At 32.7% G+C, this 22,506-nt stretch overlaps 4 protein-coding genes across 6 annotated transcripts; 2 read left to right on the forward strand and 2 right to left on the reverse strand.

Annotated features, from left to right (window-relative positions):
- The first annotated feature begins 9,580 nt into the window (after nucleotides 1-9,580).
- Nucleotides 9,581-11,595, forward strand: LOC118063797 (uncharacterized). Its single transcript, XM_035077945.1, has 5 exons — nucleotides 9,581-9,643; nucleotides 9,724-9,891; nucleotides 9,968-10,198; nucleotides 10,417-10,543; nucleotides 11,426-11,595. Exons 1-5 carry the CDS (start codon nucleotides 9,629-9,631, stop codon nucleotides 11,593-11,595), a joined length of 711 nt encoding a protein of 236 aa, XP_034933836.1. The 5' UTR covers nucleotides 9,581-9,628.
- Nucleotides 11,596-13,388: 1,793 nt separating this feature from the next.
- LOC118063801 (uncharacterized) lies at nucleotides 13,389-16,588 on the reverse strand. 2 transcript variants are annotated; one of them, XR_004689974.1, is made up of 8 exons: nucleotides 16,378-16,586; nucleotides 16,072-16,299; nucleotides 15,823-15,990; nucleotides 15,516-15,746; nucleotides 15,167-15,294; nucleotides 14,816-15,017; nucleotides 14,447-14,548; nucleotides 14,134-14,274 (listed from the first exon to the last, which is right to left on the reverse strand). XR_004689974.1 is itself a non-coding variant. In XM_035077951.1 (7 exons), exons 1-7 carry the CDS (start codon nucleotides 16,483-16,485, stop codon nucleotides 13,510-13,512), a joined length of 1,830 nt encoding a protein of 609 aa, XP_034933842.1. In that variant the 5' UTR covers nucleotides 16,486-16,588; the 3' UTR covers nucleotides 13,389-13,509. The 2 variants fall into 2 exon arrangements, 1 of the variants encoding a protein (XP_034933842.1); XM_035077951.1 differs by lacking the exon at nucleotides 14,447-14,548 and having other exon boundaries at nucleotides 13,389-14,274; nucleotides 16,378-16,588.
- An 851-nt stretch (nucleotides 16,589-17,439) lies between these two features.
- Der-1 (derlin-1) lies at nucleotides 17,440-18,765 on the reverse strand. The gene is made up of 2 exons (XM_035077950.1): nucleotides 17,985-18,765; nucleotides 17,440-17,918 (listed from the first exon to the last, which is right to left on the reverse strand). The coding sequence occupies exons 1-2, from the start codon at nucleotides 18,421-18,423 to the stop codon at nucleotides 17,611-17,613; spliced, it is 747 nt and encodes a 248-aa protein (XP_034933841.1). The 5' UTR covers nucleotides 18,424-18,765; the 3' UTR covers nucleotides 17,440-17,610.
- Nucleotides 18,766-19,542: 777 nt separating this feature from the next.
- Nucleotides 19,543-21,120, forward strand: eIF1A (eukaryotic translation initiation factor 1A). 2 transcript variants are annotated; one of them, XM_035077958.1, is made up of 6 exons: nucleotides 19,543-19,672; nucleotides 19,808-19,990; nucleotides 20,226-20,309; nucleotides 20,406-20,642; nucleotides 20,781-20,881; nucleotides 20,969-21,120. In XM_035077958.1, the coding sequence occupies exons 2-6, from the start codon at nucleotides 19,975-19,977 to the stop codon at nucleotides 20,972-20,974; spliced, it is 444 nt and encodes a 147-aa protein (XP_034933849.1). In that variant the 5' UTR covers nucleotides 19,543-19,672; nucleotides 19,808-19,974; the 3' UTR covers nucleotides 20,975-21,120. The 2 variants fall into 2 exon arrangements, with proteins under 2 accessions (XP_034933849.1, XP_034933848.1); XM_035077957.1 differs by lacking the exon at nucleotides 19,543-19,672 and having other exon boundaries at nucleotides 19,679-19,990.
- The last annotated feature ends 1,386 nt before the right edge of the window (nucleotides 21,121-22,506 follow it).

Consider the following 22,506-nt stretch of genomic DNA (forward strand, 5'->3'; position numbering starts at 1 on the left):
AATAAAAATACAAGTTCATGAGATGTGTGTGCGCGTCCGTGAAGTTACACTTGTGTGCGTCTCGTTAGTGAGCTATGCGCGTGCCACTTCGGGTTAGATATATGGTGGAATACTTTTTCAACTTTCTATGTACAAAACTTTGTAAATTAATTGTTTTAAGATGAAAATTCTTAACGGACATGATTTATAGATTTTGGCATGAGGAATCCAATGCCATCGAGCTTTTTATTGCCCACAACTCTTATGGCTGGGCCTGGATTATATTTCAGTCACGAATAAACTTTTTATTAGCATATGAGAGGAAAAACGTGGTCAGTACTGTGTTATGAAAAAGGATAATTTCGAAACAACTTTTATTTAAAAACCTGTTTCCTTATTTATGATAGAAAATCGAGAAAGAAATCGCGATGGGGAGCGGTTTTTCGCGTTTACTCCCCCCCTTGCGTGCCAAACATTTTAGATCCTACACCATCGTTGTCTCGCAAAAATTTCGATCTAGTCATCTATTAAATCATCACTTTGGCCGCAGCAAACCAAAATTATCCCAATTTCCCTCATTGACTGGGACTATGCGGTCAGGCCCAGCTATTAGTGCAGGTAGGAGTAATTCTAAAGCAGCGGGATCGTTTATGGCTAGAAGGTAGGTTCATAGAACCCTTTGTAAAAAATAAAAATATTTATTTTTTAATAATAATAATCAAGAAAGTACGAATCACAAAGTATGAATATTCCAATTGAAGAAAAATTCATAATCTCTACCAAACTTGAACGGTAATTCTCCGCCGAATAGATCGTCAAAATATGTCATGATGACGTTGCTTGACCATAACTTTGAAGGGAAGAAACCTGAGAATAAAATGTTTTCTGTATTGATATCAGCTAAAAAAACAAAACTAATTAACATAATGTACAATTTTTTTTTGTGTTAAATACCTCAGGAATTCGTTACCATTACATCATGATGTTAAAAACCGTGCAAGTTCAACGATATGTTAGTAACCCTATTTTTTAGCTCAAAGGCCGGAGAAGTAAGGTGAAATAAATTTCATGAAAAAATAATTTTTTTTTTTTAATTATTGTTTTTTTTTTTCGTTATATGTATTTCTTTTCTGTAATAAAATAATTGCATGCGAAATTTAAATTTTTCATCACAGTGACAACATTGATATTTTTTGATTTACAAACAACGCGGACGAAAGTCGCGGGTTTCTGCTACTTCTGTATATATATTATTACACTCTGACCTATTATTAGATATATCCCATTTCCTGCGTTGGGCTCATAAATTGTTATTGTATTCTATTTTCTTTAATTATTTCAGTGTTATGATTGGATTGGTCGTGCGGAAATGGACGATTTGCTGGAGTTACCATTGCAACGTAAAAAGCAACGCTATGCTCGGAACCTTTTGCTACCGGTGACGCATTTATTGGAGGGTAAGCCAACTGGGCAAGGCCGGAAAAATTCACACAGGGTTCATACCACACATGACTTTCTCGTGAATGAATGTCCTTTCAAATAATTTACGAGACCTAAACCGCGAGGGAGCTTCAAAAAATCGCCGAGAAGTCGGAACCGAAACGCTAGTAACTACAGGAGACCGCGAAGAGAGAGTAAGCCGCAAGGACGCGAAGGGAAATTGGGCCAAACCCGTCTCAGCTGTTAGTAATCAGTCCGATTAGCTAACAAGTAATTCGACGCGATGTCCAAAGATAAATGGGAAACATCGCGTATCATCATCCAACCTCCCTACAAAGTCGTATTCGGCGTCTTCGCGAAAAAGTTTTATAAACAGAATCACACGTCTTCAATGAATAATATAAGCGAAATCAAATAGCTCAAATTAGAAATTGATAGCGAAAACAAAGTTAAAACATGGACCCGACACCGTTACCATATTAATGCTGCCTCGAAATATTAGATTCGAACAACAAGCTTATTTATTTGAAATGCAATTGAAACCGCGCAGTATCTAAAAACGCGGATTGTATGGACGTCGCGAAGAACACCGCTTTGCAGTTTCATTATATTACGTCGTCCCCCAAAGCCTATCGTAGTCCATTCGCCAAACAGTAAAACATTGGTTACTCGTAGTCTGGACTTCACGATCCGCAGCGTGCGGTAATGAGCTAAATCGTAATTACTGGTTTCGAAACCGATATATGCAATCGGCTAAGATGCGAAAACCCAAACGATGCTCAATCCGGAACGCGTGATGCATGTATTGATGTGGGACGAAATGGCCATCATAGATTGGAATTCACGATCGAAGCCTGCGTATATGCGGTGAAGGCACTCGAAGATCTCGAAGCCAGCGAGGACGATCGAATATCAAACACGTGCGAACTGAATGCTCTCGGGTGTATGATTGCGCGGTCTAACATCGCTCGTGGAAGCAACCAGGCGTCGCGTATTTGACTCTCACAATTCAAACTGACGCTCAAAAGGCGAAAAATTAGTCGATTCTCTATTCAGCTGCTATGATGAAGATGCTTAGCACGCTGGTATTAACGTTCGGTATTATGGTTTGTGACCAAATATCGGGCATGCCCAATAATCAAAGGACGCATAAAGTTACTCGGGATTAGCGAGCAGAGCCGTTCGTTCATGTCTGTAGAAAATAGGAAAATTTATTTCTAACTGCGTGCTCCTCCCCTTTCGTATCTAAATCGATAAGAACTCGATGGATAGAGCTGATGATATCCTGTAAATCGGTGTCTGTAGAGTATCGTGAGTGTCATCAACGATATTATTTAAATATGAAGCGGTATTTTGGTCGCGCGCGCGCAACGAAATTAAGCGAGCGAGACAGTTTTTCCACAATTAATGGGACACGCAAGATGCGGTCGTATCATTGCCAACGCCAAATATGTTAGCGCTACCGTTTCCGCGGCGTTAATAAAAACAGGTTTTGCGCACATTATCATTACGCCTGATCCAAATGCTCTTTGCAAATAACAGCACGATTTTGTGTGACTCATATGAATGCGATTTATTTGACTGCCTAAATGCCAAATCTCGAGCTGACGAAACCCATGCGACGCGGATTTCACTGCTACCTCAAGCGAAGGTAAAGGAATTTATAGAAGAATCGCTATCAAGTGGGTGCTATTATCATGCGTGAATATGCGGACAATAAACTGCGAATTACACCATGCAGACCGTCCGTTTGAAATTGAAATCACTAACACGCTATTACATTCTTGCACAAGTATTCTTAACGACGAGCACTTATGTCTCTACATCGCGCTCTCCTATATCAGGGTTGTTAGAAATTTATTTCGGCACGCCTACGCCGCCGTTCGGGAAATCATGTTAATCGTCCAGCGATGCAATTTAGACATAATTGCACTACAGCATGATCGCTCGGGTTAATGTCAGCACCAAAAGCGCTGCACATTCCATCTTGATGATGAAGGCAGCGGATTAAATCTTTTGCGAAAAATTGCAGCGTCAAAGAAAATTACCGTGAGCAAAGAATCGATAGATATGTCGTTTTATTTGGTAGCCATCATAATATAGAAATAGCTCGTATGGGGAGGAAAGACGAAAAAGAAGATAGATAGTCATGAGGGATGAAGCTGATAGATAGTGATGTGTGAGGAAGCGATAGATAGCGATGAGAGATGAGACTGAAGAGACAGCTAGTGCTCGTGGATGATGAGGAAATCCAGCGAAGAATGATGAAAGACTGAGCGAGAAGAAGTTACCAGTGCAGATAGTACAATAGCGCTTTCTCCACCAACCCTTGAATTTGTGCAGTCATTATGTCGCGGGTTATTTACTCAATCGCTTATTTGCGAAATTCGATTGCGAACACTCGATGCAAATTTAAACAAAAAAAGATGATCAATTAAACAATGAAGCGGAATTATAATTTTTTGGAAGGCATATTGTACCTTAGACGTAAAAAATTCGGCCACCTATCGTACCCTCCGATAGGTTTTATAAGATAATAAAAGAGGCTTACAACATATTTACAATAGAAATTCCCACAAATACTGCATCTACCGAATATTTCGAAACGTTGAAACAAAAACATTCACGATAAAATCGAAGAAATAGATAAAAATGTTGGAGAAGAACCATGCCAGAAGCATCGCGATTCATTATTAATTTATTGTTCGCACGTTCACTATTCAAAACATAAAATGGATGAATCGGGAAGGAGAACGGGATAGTAAAAAACGAAAACGTGTAAATACAAACCGATGACCGTTTAATACCGGCTAAAAGTCAGAAAAGTCATGAGTAAGTAGTGTGACCACGGATGATATAGTCTGTATGTTCATGCAGACTACAGTCTGGGAGCAGAAGCAGGGGACTGTCGGAGGAGTGCAGTCGTGAAGACGTGGCTGGAATGAAAAACAAATACATTACAGACTTTAAGCATTTCTCTCTATTATTATCAGTTTTTTTACTAAACCTGTTTTTATACTAACTTCTTGCCGCTCATGTTGTATGCTGATGAGGATTCCTTCTCTCTCCTATTTAGATGGCTATATTTACAACACATGAGCTCGGTATGGTATTATTACTCTTATCTATACATTTAGACGTTTAATTATAGTTTATAAGGTATCCATTTTTTTAATCCTTCAACCATTTCAATCCTTCTCTTAATACCCTATCCTCTCCTGGGCGATATACGTCTATCACCGTTCCTCGGGCGTATTGCACCGAGCGACGAGAGGACAAGGTGCAAAAGAGGGAATAAGGCGAACCACATCTGGATCAGAAGGATACGGCATGTTTCATAAGGCATGCGGGAAAAGATCGAGGGAGAGAGATGCGAGGAGAAATAAATGAACGATCCTGGCCTACTAGCCGACGAATCGACAGGCGACGAGACGACTTTGAGATGTTCTAAAACATGCTTCTTGATGTCATGTAGAGTTTCGAAAGGGTAGTTGGCAAGGCGACTCGGATTCACGTATAACTCAGTGCGCAGATTCGTTATGCTACATCTGCATTTTTTGCATGTTTGTAATTTTTTTTATACGCATTCTTACGTAACTCACTTTGACGATTATTTTACGGTTCCGCTCTTGAAGTCCGAAGATGCTAACCTGTTTGAATTATAATACAACAGGAAAAATACACGTGTATAGAAAAGACGCAACAAGACCCTGGGCTCGAACCTCCAAAAGTAAAAGTTCGAAGCTCCGAAGACCGACGTCACCTGCTGCCGCGACGTGCTGCATCGATAGTGCCAACAATTTACATTTAAGCTGCGACTTGCAGGATGCCAGGAGTCCGCGCTCTGGACGTGAGCGCATACTAACGTCTGGCGTAGGGAAATAATTGTGTTGGCGAGATTTTAGTGTGTGTGAAAGCAGCAAAAAAACATAACTTTTTAGACGAATCAGGTGTGATATTGAAACTATGAAATGTAATGTTTTTTGTTAATTGGCGGCTTATTATAAAAAAGAAATTGTGATGCCTGATATATATTTGCGAAAGTGCCAACTCAGTACCTATAAATCAGACGTCGAATGATATTACTACAGGCTATAAAAACATTATAAACACAGCACGGCCGGGGACCTCGAACTCAACAGATGAAGTCTGGCAATCTCAAACTCGTCTACCTCGGAGCTATGCGCTCATTCACGAACAATGCAAAATCATACGTATATTAAAGCTGCGCTCGAGGTATTGCCATTGCTTCACAAGGGGGAGCGCTCCTATAACTGCCGCCCTCCGAATCCCTTCCAGTTTGTATCTGATACTGCTCTACACAGTCCGGTTTCGACTGCAGTGCCATCTCATTGACGACACTGCTACATATAAATCCTGTTCAACTGCCCAATTTGGAGCCCAAAATTCGTGTTTGCGTCAGTCCTTGCCACTGTCTGAATGTTAAAAAACAATCAATTCATAGTGTAAAATTGAATAATTTAGAAATAATTAGAAATCTTGTATTCCAGATGATATTCTCCGGAAAATTAGTTTGGAAAAATTCTGATAGGTGACAGCATTATGCTCGCAGATGACCTCAGTCATCCATATGAAAAAATGCTCAATCCGTATCCGAACTGATGGTGCCCTGCATTTTGGCGAGTAAATTCTGTATGTGTGTGTACGGGTAATATATGTATGTGGTGTAACATAGTGTATCACTTTACAATGCCCCTACACTTTGATGACTATTGCAGTTAGGATAAATAAAAATGATGATACTCATTTAACATTATTAATATAATACCTGCAAATAACTTCAAATACATATACTCATCCATTATTATCATTTTTATTAGGTATAAATGTTAATAAGGAAGCTCATTCCAAGTCGGCGTATCCAAGCATGTAGTGTAAAAACAAATATACATAACTCAATATCGAGATCATGCTGGCCATGTGGTTAGGGCGTCAGAGTTCTATTTTGCCGGGCAGGGTTCGATCCCAGTCATAACCAATTGTTTTTTTCTACTTTATTCGTTAGATTAGCATGTAATTATAATATTGACATGCCATAATTGATCCATTATAATGATTTGATTTTTTTTTCTCTTTACTCATTGAATTTATTGACACTAAGTCAGAAAATATTTGAACAGAGCCATAAACTTTTCTTTTGTATGAATACATTGATAATAGCCTGTGTTTAACAACTTATACATCTTTACATGTATTAACAATGTTATGTTATTAACAAGTTAATCATATTATTATCAACATTGAAAAGTAGTTTAAACAATCCGTGGCGAGTTCCGGCACTTCGCTGGCAAGCTCTACCCCCACTCTCTATGCCCAAGCCTGCAGCTTATAATTTTGAGCATATATAAATGTTTTGTATCATAATAGCTCGGTGGTTAGCGCATCGATCTTTCATTTTGATGGGCAGGGTTCGATTCCAGTCATGGTAGTTTTTTTTTTCTTTTTCATTTGTTAGATTTGCATGTAATTATAATATTAACATGCTAAAATGAATTCTTACCAACGATTTGATTTTTTTTTCACAATTATTTATGTAATTTATCGACGCCGAGTCGGAAAACATGAACAGGGTTATAAACACTTTTTTACTATAGCTATATGAACGTAGCTTTTTTTAAGCAATTTAGAATATTTAGAAGTAGTTGAAATAATCCACGGGGATTTCCGGCACTTCGCCGGCAAACTCTATCCCCACCCTTCGTACTCAAGCCTGCATTATACAATTTATAAACATAAACATGATGTCAGAGATAATATGTTAGCTCTGTGAGTAGAACACCAAGCTTTCATTTTACCGATTAGGGTTCGATCCCAGTTATAGCCAATTTTTTTTTTCATTAAAATTTATATAAATACAATAATTGGTTGTTTGTATAAGTTGAAATCAATTCCTAGTGTCTTTTAAAGACAACATTTCTAAAAAAGAGAATTCATAGTAAACTCGTTCCTCACCCTCAGCTTATTTTCAGAAAAACAAGTTTTTTTCGTAATTAATTGGAAGAATAATGTAATAAATATATGAATTGATTTATAGTATATAAAGTCACTTGAACAAGAACAGAAAAAAACATTGCCTATGACTGGGATCGAACCCTGCCCAGCAAAATAAAAGGTCGGGGCTCTAACCACTGAGCTATTATAGTCCCAACTATATAAATGATGCTTGAAAATTATAAGCTACAGGCTTGGGCACAGAAAGTGGGGGTCGAGCTTGCCGGCGAGTATCGGAACTCGCCGCGGATTGTTTTAAACAATTTTTTATTATTAATAAGTTGTTAAAAAAGGCTATTATCAATGTATTTGTACAAAAAAAGGTTAATGGCCCTGTTCAAATATTTTCTCATTTGTCATTGATTAATTGAAAAAAAATTTTACATAAAATTGAAATTTAAAACTCATTTTTGGCATGATAAATTGCAATTACATGCAATTTAAATAAAAAAAAAATTTTGCCGCAATTGGAATCGAACACCGTTCGGTAAAATAACTGGCGAACCTTCTGACTATAGAGCTAGCATATTTTCATTTGCTTTGTTTACGTTTAGATATCGTAAGCTTCAGGCTTAGTAACAGAGGGTGGGGAATGTGCTTGCTCGTCAACTGTTCGAACTCGCAGTCTGCTCTGAAAAATAAGACGGAGATAGATAGATATATTTTGTGCTCTGTCTTGCTCGGAACAGATTATTCTGAAATTTGTAAATTTCTTGGTACCCTAAGGCTCCCTTTTTGTAGTGCATCCCTGAAAATTATCATTTTTCGAACGATTTCTCTGTTACCTACTCAATTTCAATTGATATCGAGCTTCGGCTTTTCGCCGCACAACGTGAGGGCGTAAAGTCAACTCCGGGAAACTTTCTGACTTCAGCCCAGCCTTAATGTATTTGTACAAAAAAAGGGCAATGGCCCTGTTCAAATATTTTCTCATTTGTCATTGATTAATTAAAAAATAATTTTACATAAAAATTGAAATTTAGAACTCATTTTTGGCATGATAAAATTGCAATTACATGCAATTTAAATAAAAAAAAAATTTTGCCGCAATTTGAATCGAACACCGTTCGGTAAAATCACTGTCGAACCTTCTGACTACAGAGCGAGCATATTTTCATTTGCTTTGTTTCCGTTTAGATATCATAAGCTTCCGGCTTGGTAACAGAGGGTGGGGTATGTGCTTGCTGGTCAACTGTTCAAACTCGCAATCTTCTCTAAAAAATAAGACGGAGATAGATATATACATTCTCTGCTCTGTCTTGCTCGGAACAGATTATTCTGAAATTTGTGAATTTCTTGGTGCCCTAAGGCTCCCTTTTTGTAGTGCATCCCTGAAAATTATCATTTTTCGAACGATTTCCCTGTTACCTACTCAATTTCAATTGATATCGAGCTTCGGCCTTTCGCCGCACAACGCGAGGGCGTAAAGTCAACTCCGGGAAACTTTCTGACTTCAGCCCAGCCTTAATGACGCCGAGTGTATAATTCTGGGCATACAACCATCTAGCCAAGAGACATAAAAATATGCCTCCCGTTCGAATCCAAGGCTTTACTCATGAAGACTACAGAACAGGAGTCCAAACTCTGGGGCCTCTCATACGGAAAATTCGTACATAAAATTTTTTAGAGCAAGGGTTCTAAAACCAGCCACCAGTAGCGCTGAATTACGTAGTGTACCGAGTGAATTTAGCAGCATGTAAGACGCGCGAAGTTAGTAAGAAGACGTCATTGAATTTAGCTAACCTTTTGCTAAGTGGAAAATGTTGTGATAAATTGTAAATTTTTTAAATTGTGTAAAAATGACAAAATGTTGTGTTGTGCAAGGATGCAAAAGCGGTCATTCAGATGATGAGCGGAAACGCAAAGCTAAAGGTTTACGGAAAAGAACACTCTTTCAAGTTCCAAAAGTGAGTATCACTCATTGCATTTGGAGTGAGTTTTTTAGATGAAATTTATTTACAATGCTACTTAAAATTAATTTACAGTGTCATATTCGACGTCAACTGTGGGTAAATGCTCTTCAACAAGAACTTAAAGACAGTGATCGTGTCTGTGAACTTCATTTTTTGGATGAATATATCGTAAAGGGCAAATCAGTTCTGATCAATGGGGAGTCTATTTTCATAGAAAATGAAAGGTGGCATTAACTGATAACGCGATTCCTCTTAGAGAAGAAAAATGTCAAAATCAGCAATCGATGAATTGCAATCAGGTATTTAACCAATCCCTTAACGTAATTTTTTATATATAAGAAGAAAAAAAATTAATTAATAAATATTTTTATTCTTAAAGTCTACTGAAGAAGAACAATCGTGTTCGCTATCAGAACAACAAATTTTTGATCAACAATTTATTCAAGAAGAGCAAATTCTTCTAGTTGACACTGAAAATTTACAGCCAACAGGACTACTATTGGAGCAGTCTGTTGAGCCATCAGTTTCCCAAATGGAATGCGATGAGGTAAAAGTTTAAGATAACATTGAAAATTATTAAACTGAAAATATTTGAAAATAAAAATAATTGTTTATTTTTGCAGATTATACCAAATGAAGTGTTGCTAGAGCAAACTGCATCATCTTTATCTGCAGTTTCATTAGCTTTACCAAATGAATTGTCACTAGAGCAAGTAGTATCATCGTTTTCGGCAGTTCTACCAGAACGTTGGTGTTACTATGTACAATCATCGGATATGATTTTGATTCATCTCGATGTAGGTAGCTTGTTGGAAAAATTAAGATTACGAGTAACAGCTGATCTTTCTGTTACGGTAAGAATATAAACGCAATTTGTATGTTCAATAAATAAAATTACAATAAATAATTTAAATAAATAACAAAGAAAAATAAATCATATAAACTAAGAATAAGTAAATAGACTAAAATTAGATAATTTTAATTAATTATAATAATAATTAAATTACAATCAAATTTATATAGAACATAATTGAAACAAATTGACTTTAAATATTGTATGTCATTATTCTAGCTTGTAATGCCACATCGATCAGAAATAATTCTCACTGATCGTGTATCATCTATGGAAGAATTGTACGCATCTATGCGTAAAGCAGAATCACTCACAATTTGTTGCGGAACATTATTTGATGAAATAGGTAAAAATATTTTTAAATACATTTGTTTTATTCTGTTACATTTTTTTGATATTAATTACAACTGAAAAAATGTATCATAATAGATTTCATCTACATCACAATTACAAATAATTGATAAGTGTGGTGGATTTCTCATCGTTTTTCCAGATATGCCACCCAGTGTAGTGGAATCATCACACCAAATGAAAATTATCAGCGTCAGCAATAAATCCTCGCTGTCGAGCGTGCCGCATACTTCGCCAAAGAATACAAGCAAACATGAGATATAAACGCGATTCGACACTTGCTTTTCGTATTAAACGAAAAAAGGAAATTTACCGACAACGATGTCATCGACTTATAAGAGGTATGATGTATTTATTTTTAAATTGTTGTGTCGGCAACCTGTAGTCGTAACATTTGACGTAATATTAAAATTACTTCATATTTGTTACATATTTCATTTTAATATAATGTATTAATTCCTAATTTATTAACTTCAATAAAATGCAGATGAACATAATAATTTCATTTCATTTTGAACGTATATTTGTTACTAACTATTACCACAATTAAATAACTTTAATAGTTTTTTTTTATCATCTATTTATTAATATTTCATCATTTTAAGGTTTAGACACCGTAGACTACTGACCTACCATACTTGACAAAAAACTGATGTACTTCTCACTGAAATATTTAAAAAAAAGTGCAGTCATCTCAGTAATGATGGTCTGTATAAAGTTAAATGAATAATTTAATAATTTCATGATCCATTGTAATAATGTTAATCGTAATTTGGAAGTATATTTTGAAGATTCGAGCCGCGTATAATAATTTATTGTATTATATTCGAAGTAAACTCTTGGCGTGCTGATTAAAAATATAATTATTATTTTTCAGCAAGAGATATTGCAGCAAAAATTAATGACAGCCAAAAACGGTGTAGTGAACGTTCTGAAAAAATTTTAAAAGAGCAACTGACGCAATTGCCAGAGTCGCAACAGCTTGCTGTTTGGAGTTGTTTTGAAGCTGCTAAACATAAAAAGGTCAAAGGCCGAGATACGATTTAGAATGGATCTATGAATGTTTGTCAATCAGGATGAAGGGCAGGAATATTTATAATTTTATTCGGGAACGTAATATTTTACCTCTTCCACACATCGAGACTCTTAATAGATATATTCAAAAAATTAGTTCTTCGGCTTATGGATTTCAACCAGCATTATTTGACTGCATGAACAAAAAGCACAAGGAATGACACTATCAGAAAGAAGAGGGACTCTTATTATTGATGAAATAAAATTAAGTGAAGCAATAAATTTTGATATCCAAAAAATGAAATTCTCTGGTTTTGTTAATCTCGGACAATACACTTCAGAACGTGAAAAAAATGTTCCAGGGGATCATGCATTAGTTTTATGTATGTTCCTTTTCGTGGACGATGGTTGCAAGCAGTAGCGGCTTTCATCTCTAAAAATTGTGCTACCAGTGCTGTTCTGCATACATTAATTATTGAGTGTATAATTTCATTAGAAAGTGCTAATTTCTTTGTGGATGTCATTACAAGTGACGGTGCCCAAAGTAATCGTGGAGTGTGGACCAAGTTTGATATTTCAGAGTCCATAATATCTTGTCAGCATCCTTGTGATACAAATAGATAATTATTCATGATATCGGACTTTTCTCATCTAATAAATGTTTGCGAAACAGTATTAAATTGACTATAAAATCTCTAAATTAATAACATATTATTTAATATTGTAAAAAAAAAATTATTGTATACGTGTTATAAGAAATGTATTTTCTCTATAATTTATATAAAATACATTGGATAAAAATTATATTTTGATATTTTCAATGTTATGTTATTCCTAAAAATAATATAACAATCATGGAAAGTGGTACTTATAAGCTAGATAATATAAGTTATTAAAATACCTAATAATTTAACATTAATATAAAATTTGAGTATACTTTAATTATTTTCAATTTCATTCAAACATTGTTCAATTCCTTCAAAAATAGGATTATTAATAATATAATTAATACTCTTGTTATAATAATGTTTAATTTTGTGTTTACTATCAATTTTTTTCTATACAAAAAGTAAATTCAATTTTTTTATATTTTTAATTATGTATTTAAATATACCGGGAATTTCCCCCTCTACCTCGGTAACTTAGCGACCACAGTGCACTCTGCCCGCGAACGTTATTTTTTCAAAATTCCGGCTCAACTTTTATACACAGAGTTTGGACTCCTGTTCTATAGTCTTCATGGCTTTACTCATGAAGACTATAGAACAGGAGTCTTCATGGCTTTACTCATGAAGACTATAGAACAGGAGTCTTCATGGCTTTACTCATGAAGACTATAGAACAGGAGTCCAAACTCTGTGTATAAAAGTTGAGCCGGAATTTTGAAAAAATAACGTTCGCGGGCAGAGTGCACTGTGGTCGCTAAGTTACCGAGGTAGAGGGGGAAATTCCCGGTATATTTAAATACATAATTAAAAATATAAAAAAATTGAATTTACTTTTTGTATAGAAAAAAAATTGATAGTAAACACAAAATTAAACATTATTATAACAAGAGTATTAATTATATTATTAATAATCCTATTTTTGAAGGAATTGAACAATGTTTGAATGAAATTGAAAATAATTAAAGTATACTCAAATTTTATATTAATGTTAAATTATTAGGTATTTTAATAACTTATATTATCTAGCTTATAAGTACCACTTTCCATGATTGTTATATTATTTTTAGGAATAACATAACATTGAAAATATCAAAATATAATTTTTATCCAATGTATTTTATATAAATTATAGAGAAAATACATTTCTTATAACACGTATACAATAATTTTTTTTTTACAATATTAAATAATATGTTATTAATTTAGAGATTTTAATAGTCAATTTAATACTGTTTCGCAAACATTTAATTAGATGAGAAAAGTCCGATATCATGAATAATTATCTATTTGTATCACAAGGATGCTGACAAGATATTATGGACTCTGAAATATCAAACTTGGTCCACACTCCACGATTACTTTGGGCACCGTCACTTGTAATGACATCCACAAAGAAATTAGCACTTTCTAATGAAATTATACACTCAATAATTAATGTATGCAGAACAGCACTGGTAGCACAATTTTTAGAGATGAAAGCCGCTACTGCTTGCAACCATCGTCCACGAAAAGGAACATACATAAAAACTAATGCATGATCCCCTGGAACATTTTTTTCACGTTCTGAAGTGTATTGTCCGAGATTAACAAAACCAGAGAATTTCATTTTTTGGATATCAAAATTTATTGCTTCACTTAATTTTATTTCATCAATAATAAGAGTCCCTCTTCTTTCTGATAGTGTCATTCCTTGTGCTTTTTGTTTCATGCAGTCAAATAATGCTGGTTGAAATCCATAAGCCGAAGAACTAATTTTTTGAATATATCTATTAAGAGTCTCGATGTGTGGAAGAGGTAAAATATTACGTTCCCGAATAAAATTATAAATATTCCTGCCCTTCATCCTGATTGACAAACATTCATAGATCCATTCTAAATCGTATCTTCGGCCTTTGACCTTTTTATGTTTAGCAGCTTCAAAACAACTCCAAACAGCAAGCTGTTGCGACTCTGGCAATTGCGTCAGTTGCTCTTTTAAAATTTTTTCAGAACGTTCACTACACCGTTTTTTGGCTGTCATTAATTTTTGCTGCAATATCTCTTGCTGAAAAATAATAATTATATTTTTAATCAGCACGCCAAGAGTTTACTTCGAATATAATACAATAAATTATTATACGCGGCTCGAATCTTCAAAATATACTTCCAAATTACGATTAACATTTATTACAATGGATCATGAAATTATTAAATTATTCATTTAACTTTATACAGACCATCATTACTGAGATGACTGCACTTTTTTTTTAAATATTTCAGTGAGAAGTACATCAGTTTTTTGTCAAGTATGGTAGGTCAGTAGTCTACGGTGTCTAAACCTTAAAATGATGAAATATTATAAAATATATGATAAAAAAAAACTATTAAAGTTATTTAATTGTGGTAATAGTTAGTAACAAATTATACGTTCAAAATGAAATGAAATTATTATGTTCATCTGCATTTTATTGAAGTTAATAAATTAGGAATTTAATACATTATATTAAAATGAAATATGTAACAAATATGAAGTAATTTTAATATTACGTCAAATGTTACGACTACAGGTTGCCGACACAACAATTTAAAAAATAAATACATCATACCTTCTTAATAAGTCGATGACATCGTTGTCGGTAAATTTCCTTTTTTCGTTTAATACGAAAAGCAAGTGTCGAATCGCGTTTATATCTCATGTTTGCTTGTATTCTTTGGCGAAGTATGCGGCACGCTCGACAGCGAGGATTTAATTGCTGACGCTGATAATTTTCATTTGGTGTGATGATTCCACTACACTGGGTGGCATATCTGGAAAAACGATGAGAAATCCACCACACTTATCAATTATTTGTAATTGTGAATGTAGATGAAATCTATTATGATACATTTTTTCAGTTGTAATTAATATCAAAAAAATTGTAACAGAATAAAACAAATGTATTTAAAAATATTTTTACCTATTTTCATCAAATAATGTTCCGCAACAAATTGTGAGTGATTCTGCTTTACGCATAGATGCGTACAATTCTTCCATAGATGATACACGATCAGTGAGAATTATTTCTGATCGATGTGGCATTACAAGCTAGAATAATGACATACAATATTTAAAGTCAATTTGTTTCAATTATGTTCTATATAAATTTGATTGTAATTTAATTTATTATTATAATTAATTAAAATTATCTAATTTTAGTCTATTTACTTATTTCTTAGTTTATATGATTTATTTTTCTTTGTTATTTATTTAAATTATTTATTGTAATTTTATTTTATTGAACATACAAATTGCGTTTATATTCTTACCGTAACAGAAAGATCAGCTGTTACTCGTAATCTTAATTTTTCCAACAAGCTACCTACATCGAGATGAATCAAAATCATATCCGATGATTGTACATAGTAACACCAACGTTCTGGTAGAACTGCCGAAAACGATGATACTACTTGCTCTAGTGACAATTCATTTGGTAAAGCTAATGAAACTGCAGATAAAGATGATGCAGTTTGCTCTAGCAACACTTCATTTGGTATAATCTGCAAAAATAAACAATTATTTTTATTTTCAAATATTTTCAGTTTAATAATTTTCAATGTTATCTTAAACTTTTACCTCATCGCATTCCATTTGGGAAACTGATGGCTCAACAGACTGCTCCAATAGTAGTCCTGTTGGCTGTAAATTTTCAGTGTCAACTAGAAGAATTTGCTCTTCTTGAATAAATTGTTGATCAAAAATTTGTTGTTCTGATAGCGAACACGATTGTTCTTCTTCAGTAGACTTTAAGAATAAAAATATTTATTAATTAATTTTTTTTTCTTCTTATATATAAAAAATTATGTTAAGGGATTGGTTAAATACCTGATTGCAATTCATCGATTGCTGATTTTGACATTTTTCTTCTCTAAGAGGAATCGCGTTATCAGTTAAATGCCACCTTTCATTTTCTATGAAAATAGACTCCCCATTGATCAGAACTGATTTGCCCTTTACGATATATTCATCCAAAAAATGAAGTTCACAGACACGATCACTGTCTTTAAGTTCTTGTTGAAGAGCATTTACCCACAGTTGACGTCGAATATGACACTGTAAATTAATTTTAAGTAGCATTGTAAATAAATTTCATCTAAAAAACTCACTCCAAATGCAATGAGTGATACTCACTTTTGGAACTTGAAAGAGTGTTCTTTTCCGTAAACCTTTAGCTTTGCGTTTCCGCTCATCATCTGAATGACCGCTTTTGCATCCTTGCACAACACAACATTTTGTCATTTTTACACAATTTAAAAAATTTACAATTTATCACAACATTTTCCACTTAGCAAAAGGTTAGCTAAATTCAATGACGTCTTCTTACTAACTTCGCGCGTCTTACATGCTGCTAAATTCACTCGGTACACTACGTAATTCAGCGCTACTGGTGGCTGGTTTTAGAACCCTTGCTCTAAAAAATTTTATGTACGAATTTTCCGTATGAGAGGCCCCAGAGTTTGGACTCCTGTTCTGTAGTCTTCATGGCTTTACTGCTCTTTCTCGACTGCCCTGCTATCCTTCGGAAATCTCCATAAACATACATTTCTGTCCAAGCGCTCCCATATCAGTTATTCTTCTATTTACATCTCTATTCTCTGTTTCGACTCAATTTTTACCTAACTCGCCTCCGGTGGTAACTAAAACTATCTAATAATTTATTTTCCGTAAACAATAATTGCCTGTATGTATGATAATCTCTGATAAATAATAGCTTAAAATAACTTGAAATAATATATGATGAATATAAAAAACATAATTACTAGAAATAAATAATTTTCCAACCGCAAATTCTACGCTTCCCATATTTTGACTATATATTTTATAAATTGTAATTATTTGTTTTTACAATAAGAATAATAGCAAAAATTGATACAATCAGAAATTATTTTAAAAAATTTTGTAAGAAATAAATAACATTAGAACACCGGCTATAAAACTACATTAAGAATTAATCAATTATTAATTTTTTATTTTAGTAGTAAAAAAAAAAGGACAGAATTTACAATAAAAAGTTGTTAATGAACAAAAAATGTATGTATTTGTATATTATACACATTTTAATAAACATGTGAATGAATATGTGAAAAATGTAAAAATAGTTGATAAAAAATGTTATTTTAGAAGAAAAGAACTTTATAAGCAAAATAATAAAAATTCGGTCTGGATTTATACAACAAAATATTAAGCTGGGTATTCGGTTGTTTAAAAAATTTTGAAAAATTTATTTAACATTGTCAATTGTTTTGTAAATTCAATTTTTAAACATTGGAACCAAAAAGTTGAGTGTTCACATATGATACACCAATTCATTCTGGCTCATACCTTTGAATGCAATATATAATTTTTTATAGCATTGTTCAAATTTCAATTTCCCAAAACGTGACCTTGTCCCCAATTATGACTTCGGAATATCCTTCTTTCCGATCCATTTGATCGTTGGACATTGTGTGAAAAACCTCTAATATTTATTCTTTGACTTGGAAAAAAAGATTCTAAAATTTTAGGTGTATTCAATAGTTCATAACCATCATATTCTTGAGGATATTTGAATTTTAAGAAAAAGTATAAATTTCCAACAAGAATTCCGATGAGTTCTAGTATTCCACCTCCTGAAATTATCAAGTTGAATCCGCATAATACCCAAGGTAAATACATCGCTTTAAACTGCATTCCTGGAGAAATAAAAAATTTCGATCAATTATCTTACATTAATAAAAACTCATAACATTCGCACTTACCAAACCAAAAATTGATAATAATGTCTTGGTTCAATTGACACCAAATATACAGTATACTAAGGACCATTGGATCCATCAAAAGAGGAAGATTAACAATTAACCCTATTATAAGACAACAGATCCAGTTGAAAATGAGCATAAATAAATAATCGGCAGGTCTTCCACTATATTCTTCACTTTCAAGTTTAAATGAATATCGATACAAAAAATAACAATTCATTAAAAAGTGAAATCCAGTTCCTTGATGAATTGGGTAGTAAAATACACTTGTCACAGCACGCCAAACTTCGAAGTTGTATATAAAATTGTCATAAATTAATATAAATATTTGGGGTGAAATTAATGAGAAACGTCCGACAAGTGATAATGCAACAGTTGCTAATAACCAACATCTTGTAAATAATGGTATAGAATACAACCAAACTTGAAGATCTGACATTATTTGATATTGTTAATATTGTAACACAAGTACTTATAAAATTATAGAATTTCTGGCCGTTAAATACTTGATAAAAGTCGGAGTAAGCGATGCGCGGTACAAATGACTATGGCTGAGATATGTATTAACACAAGATGTTGAAGACGAGGCGAACAAGAATAAATTATCACGCATAGAAATTCCAAGTATATATGAAATAATACAGATTTAATTGTAATCTAATTCTTATTCAATAGAATGTATTAGTAATTGGAAATGAATAAATATTTCAGTAAATTCCATATTACTTCTGCAGAGCCAATCACCTTATCGGTTAAGGGCTGCTTTCACATTCTGGCAGATGCTTACTATAGTTGAACCAAGAAAAGAGTATACAGTCGAACCAAAAAAAAACTAATCTCGATTTGATGTCTAATGTCACGTCCCCATAAGATTTTAATAGGAGGCGGGAGATTAGACACCAAATCGAGACTACTCTTTTTTTGGTTCTACAGCAACGGACATAATTACACAGCATTTATGTCCGGTACTGTATAACTAGGCCACATTATGTGCGCTCTTTCGTTCATGTCAGTAATATAAGGGTGTTCACACACAAAAACTTAAGGCGGACTGAAGTCAGAAGTTGACTTTACGCCCTCGCGGTGTGCGGCGGAATGTCGAAGCTTGATGTCAATTGAAATTGAGTAGGTAATAGGGAAATCGTTTGAAAAATGATAAGTTTCAGGGATACATTAAAAAAGAGGAGCCTTAGGGCACCACAAAATTCACAAATTTTTGAATCATCTGTTCCGAGCAAGACAGAGAACAAAATATATAATATACATCCATCTCCGTCGTATTTTTCAAAGAAAAGTCTGTGAGTTCGGGCAGTTGACAAGCAAGCTCAGCCCCACCCTCTGTTACCAAGCCTGAAGCCAGAGAAAAGAGATAATGTAGAGAAGAACCGTCCCAATGAGGGCTGTTGGACGGTAATTTTTACCTGCTGTTATATGGCTGGGGATACAAAGCAAATGTTAAAATGCCATATGTATTCCCAAGAATTCGTCTAACAAATCCCTATGCGGTGGTTCTTCTATATAATTTCTTTTCTCTGCTGAAGCATATGATATCTAAACGCAGAGAGAAGACTGTCTTCTCTCTGTCTCAGTTTTCTCTCTGCTCTGACATATAAAAGACTATACTCTTTTTTACTACATAAAATAGTATACTCTTTTCTTGGTTCGACTTTACATACTTTTTGACAGATGTAGGTGTCGCGATTATCTTTGAATGTCAGAGAATTTTGGTTGAATCAAACTACTCTTATTATTTTATAATTCCAATTTTTTCGTAAAAAAAAATTCAATTCTTCATTATAAAAATACAAATTACCTTTTTCTAGAAAGCGGTCTGTACAATTTGGTTAAACAGCAGATTCGATTTTGTTTTATTTATTGAAAATCATTTTCATTTCTCAATGCTTAACACATAGAGCGTCCAACCTCGGAGTAGTCAATTCCTGAATATAGTTTTGATCAATTTAAATTAATTCTATTGCAATAATTAAGAATGCCGAAAAATAAAGGTAATTATTAATACTTTTTCAAATATAATATTAAATCATATTTTCATAAAATAATAAATTTTTTTACTAAACTTATCTTTGACTTATTAAAGTGAGGTTAGTTTCTTCATCGTGTTAACTCACAAAGTTATATTCATTGTTCATCGATATTTTAAGAATGAGCCGTTTACAATAATGAAAAATGGCTATTATAAAATACAGTTACATAAACTTTATAATAAAATTTTGTATTTAGGTAAAGGAGGAAAAAACCGTAGAAGAGGGAAAAATGAAAATGAAACAGAAAAACGGGAATTAGTTTTTAAAGAAGATGGACAAGGTATGAACTTCTTGATAATATATAATTTAATTAAGAAAAAAAAATAAATATGCAATTGTCAAATTTAAATGCTTATTGTGTTATTTCGTAATACAGAATACGCTCAAGTCACAAAAATGCTAGGTAATGGAAGACTTGAAGCTATGTGTTTTGATGGCGTTAAACGATTGTGTCATATCCGAGGGAAACTTCGTAAAAAAGTATGGATTAATCAGGGTGATATTATATTGATTGGTTTGAGAGATTACCAAGATGCAAAAGCCGATGTAATTCTTAAATATACCTCAGATGAAGCTCGAAATTTGAAAACTTACGGAGAATTTCCAGAAACTGGTAAATTTTTTTAATTTATTTGAAAAAAAAATTAAATTTTATTTTTCTATAAAAGTAATTAAGAAGTGAAATGGATATTTATTATAGTTACCTCATTTAATAATTACTGTGAAAATACATACGTAATTAAATTTTTAGTTCGCATCAACGATACTGTCACATTTGTCGAAGATGGTTTAGATGAAGAAATTGAATTCGGCGATAATTTTAGTTCTGGTGGTGAAGATGATGTTGACAACGTAAGTTGAATTAAAAAATTTATTTTTTATTATTATTTAAAACAACTATCTATTATAAACTTATAATAATAATTTTTTTTCATTAAGATGTGATGAGCCACCCAATGAGGAAATATTTGTAAACCCAAAAATATAATCAGAAAAAGTTAAGAAAGGTTTTATTTATCATAAAGATAAACCAAAAAAAGTTAAAAAATATTTTTTTCTTAAGTGAAAAATAAAGTAGCGAAAATATCAAATGCTGTTTTTATTGAATTAGTCCTCACACAACAACCTATTATTTTCTTGAAAATCATAAATTAAAATCTTTTGACATTAATGAAACTTAATGACAGTTATATTTGTTTCTTCTCCATGGATTTGAATACTGTGGATTTTCAAGTTATTATTGGATTTTGAAAATTATACTTTTATATTTAGGTGATGATTCTAATAAAATATTATTTATCATTTTTATATTAGATAGAAAGTAGTAATATTTTAGGGTTGGGTCTTATTTTGATTTGGTTTTCTAAACAAAAATTTATTTTTGCCCGATACTTTAAGAATCATGTTGTTTATTTATTATAAGCTGTTTTATATGATTCTAATATACTTTACAATAACCTCATGCAATTCAATCGATTAAGATTATCGGCCAGAGAAGAAATAGAAAAGCTGCAAAGATTTTCAAATGTATAATAAAAATATAGTATTCATAGATAAGAACTTATTAAATGTATACAATTGACTGGAATATTATTGATTTCAAAGCAATACCAGTATCCAAATACTTATTTCGATTATCATATTAATATTAATGTATGAAAACAAGTTGGCGTATTGTATTAATAAATTCATTTAAAATTAATTGATAAAGTTATGATGTTTTTTTAAGACTATATTACAAAAAGTAAAGTAAAAATAAAATATAGGTTACTAGTATTACAGTGTTAATGTTAGAAATTTCCAATATTGTTATCATAAAAAAGATAATTATAAATAAATAATATAATCTTTAATCAAGTTATGAATGTGCCTTTGGTCCTTAGGTCAGTTATGCTTTAGGCGAGTCTTTTATATTTTATAATTCATAACAGACATAGATATAATAATTTATGAGTTTGTAATATTTAATCATATATATAGACAGATTTTGGTCGGCCATATGGAAACAAGTAGGAGTTAGAAATATGAAAAACAATCTGTCAAATCGCTTTAGACTTTTAATTTCGGATATTTTGCTTATTCTTCAACCAATATTGTTTCTTCAATCATCTCGTTTCATTCCATAGATTGTTGTTGCACGAATCTTTTCCTGCAGGTATTTCATTATTTTATCTACTTATTTGCCTAAAACTAGTGCGCAAAGGTCCATATACTTTTATGTACCTACATTTTTTCGCTCAAGGCGCCTTAAAATAAGTACTCTAAAAAAATCAGTTATACTATATTAAATAAGCTATATTTTTTCATTAGCTTGATCACCATAATCAATACATTAATTCTATGTCAGTACACGAATGAAATTATACGAGTTCTTAATGATAATTACATAAGTTTTTTTTAATTCAATACTTGTACAATAACATAAATTGTAAACAAATAATTTGATATAATTCATTAATCGTATTGTTATTTATTTT

Source organism: Chelonus insularis, unplaced genomic scaffold, assembly GCF_013357705.1.
Source record: "Chelonus insularis isolate UGA/USDA-ARS -01 unplaced genomic scaffold, ASM1335770v1 contig_148_pilon, whole genome shotgun sequence".
NCBI classification, from domain to species: Eukaryota; Metazoa; Arthropoda; class Insecta; order Hymenoptera; family Braconidae; genus Chelonus; species Chelonus insularis.

Coding starts and splice junctions, on each gene's coding strand:
- LOC118063801 (XM_035077951.1), bottom strand. CDS start 16,485: ATGACAAAATGTTGTGTTGTGCAAGGATGCAAAAGCGGTCATTCAGAT. Junction 16,300..16,377: donor CACTCTTTCAAGTTCCAAAA/GTGAGTATCACT, acceptor ATTAATTTACAG/TGTCATATTCGACGTCAACT. Junction 15,991..16,071: donor AATCGATGAATTGCAATCAG/GTATTTAACCAA, acceptor TTATTCTTAAAG/TCTACTGAAGAAGAACAATC.
- eIF1A (XM_035077958.1), top strand. Junction 20,310..20,405: donor TTTTAAAGAAGATGGACAAG/GTATGAACTTCT, acceptor TTCGTAATACAG/AATACGCTCAAGTCACAAAA. Junction 20,643..20,780: donor CGGAGAATTTCCAGAAACTG/GTAAATTTTTTT, acceptor TTAAATTTTTAG/TTCGCATCAACGATACTGTC.
- Der-1 (XM_035077950.1), bottom strand. CDS start 18,423: ATGTCAGATCTTCAAGTTTGGTTGTATTCTATACCATTATTTACAAGA. Junction 17,919..17,984: donor TATTATCAATTTTTGGTTTG/GTAAGTGCGAAT, acceptor TTATTTCTCCAG/GAATGCAGTTTAAAGCGATG.
- LOC118063797 (XM_035077945.1), top strand. Junction 10,199..10,416: donor CAGCTGATCTTTCTGTTACG/GTAAGAATATAA, acceptor TCATTATTCTAG/CTTGTAATGCCACATCGATC. Junction 10,544..11,425: donor AACATTATTTGATGAAATAG/GTAAAAATATTT, acceptor ATTATTTTTCAG/CAAGAGATATTGCAGCAAAA.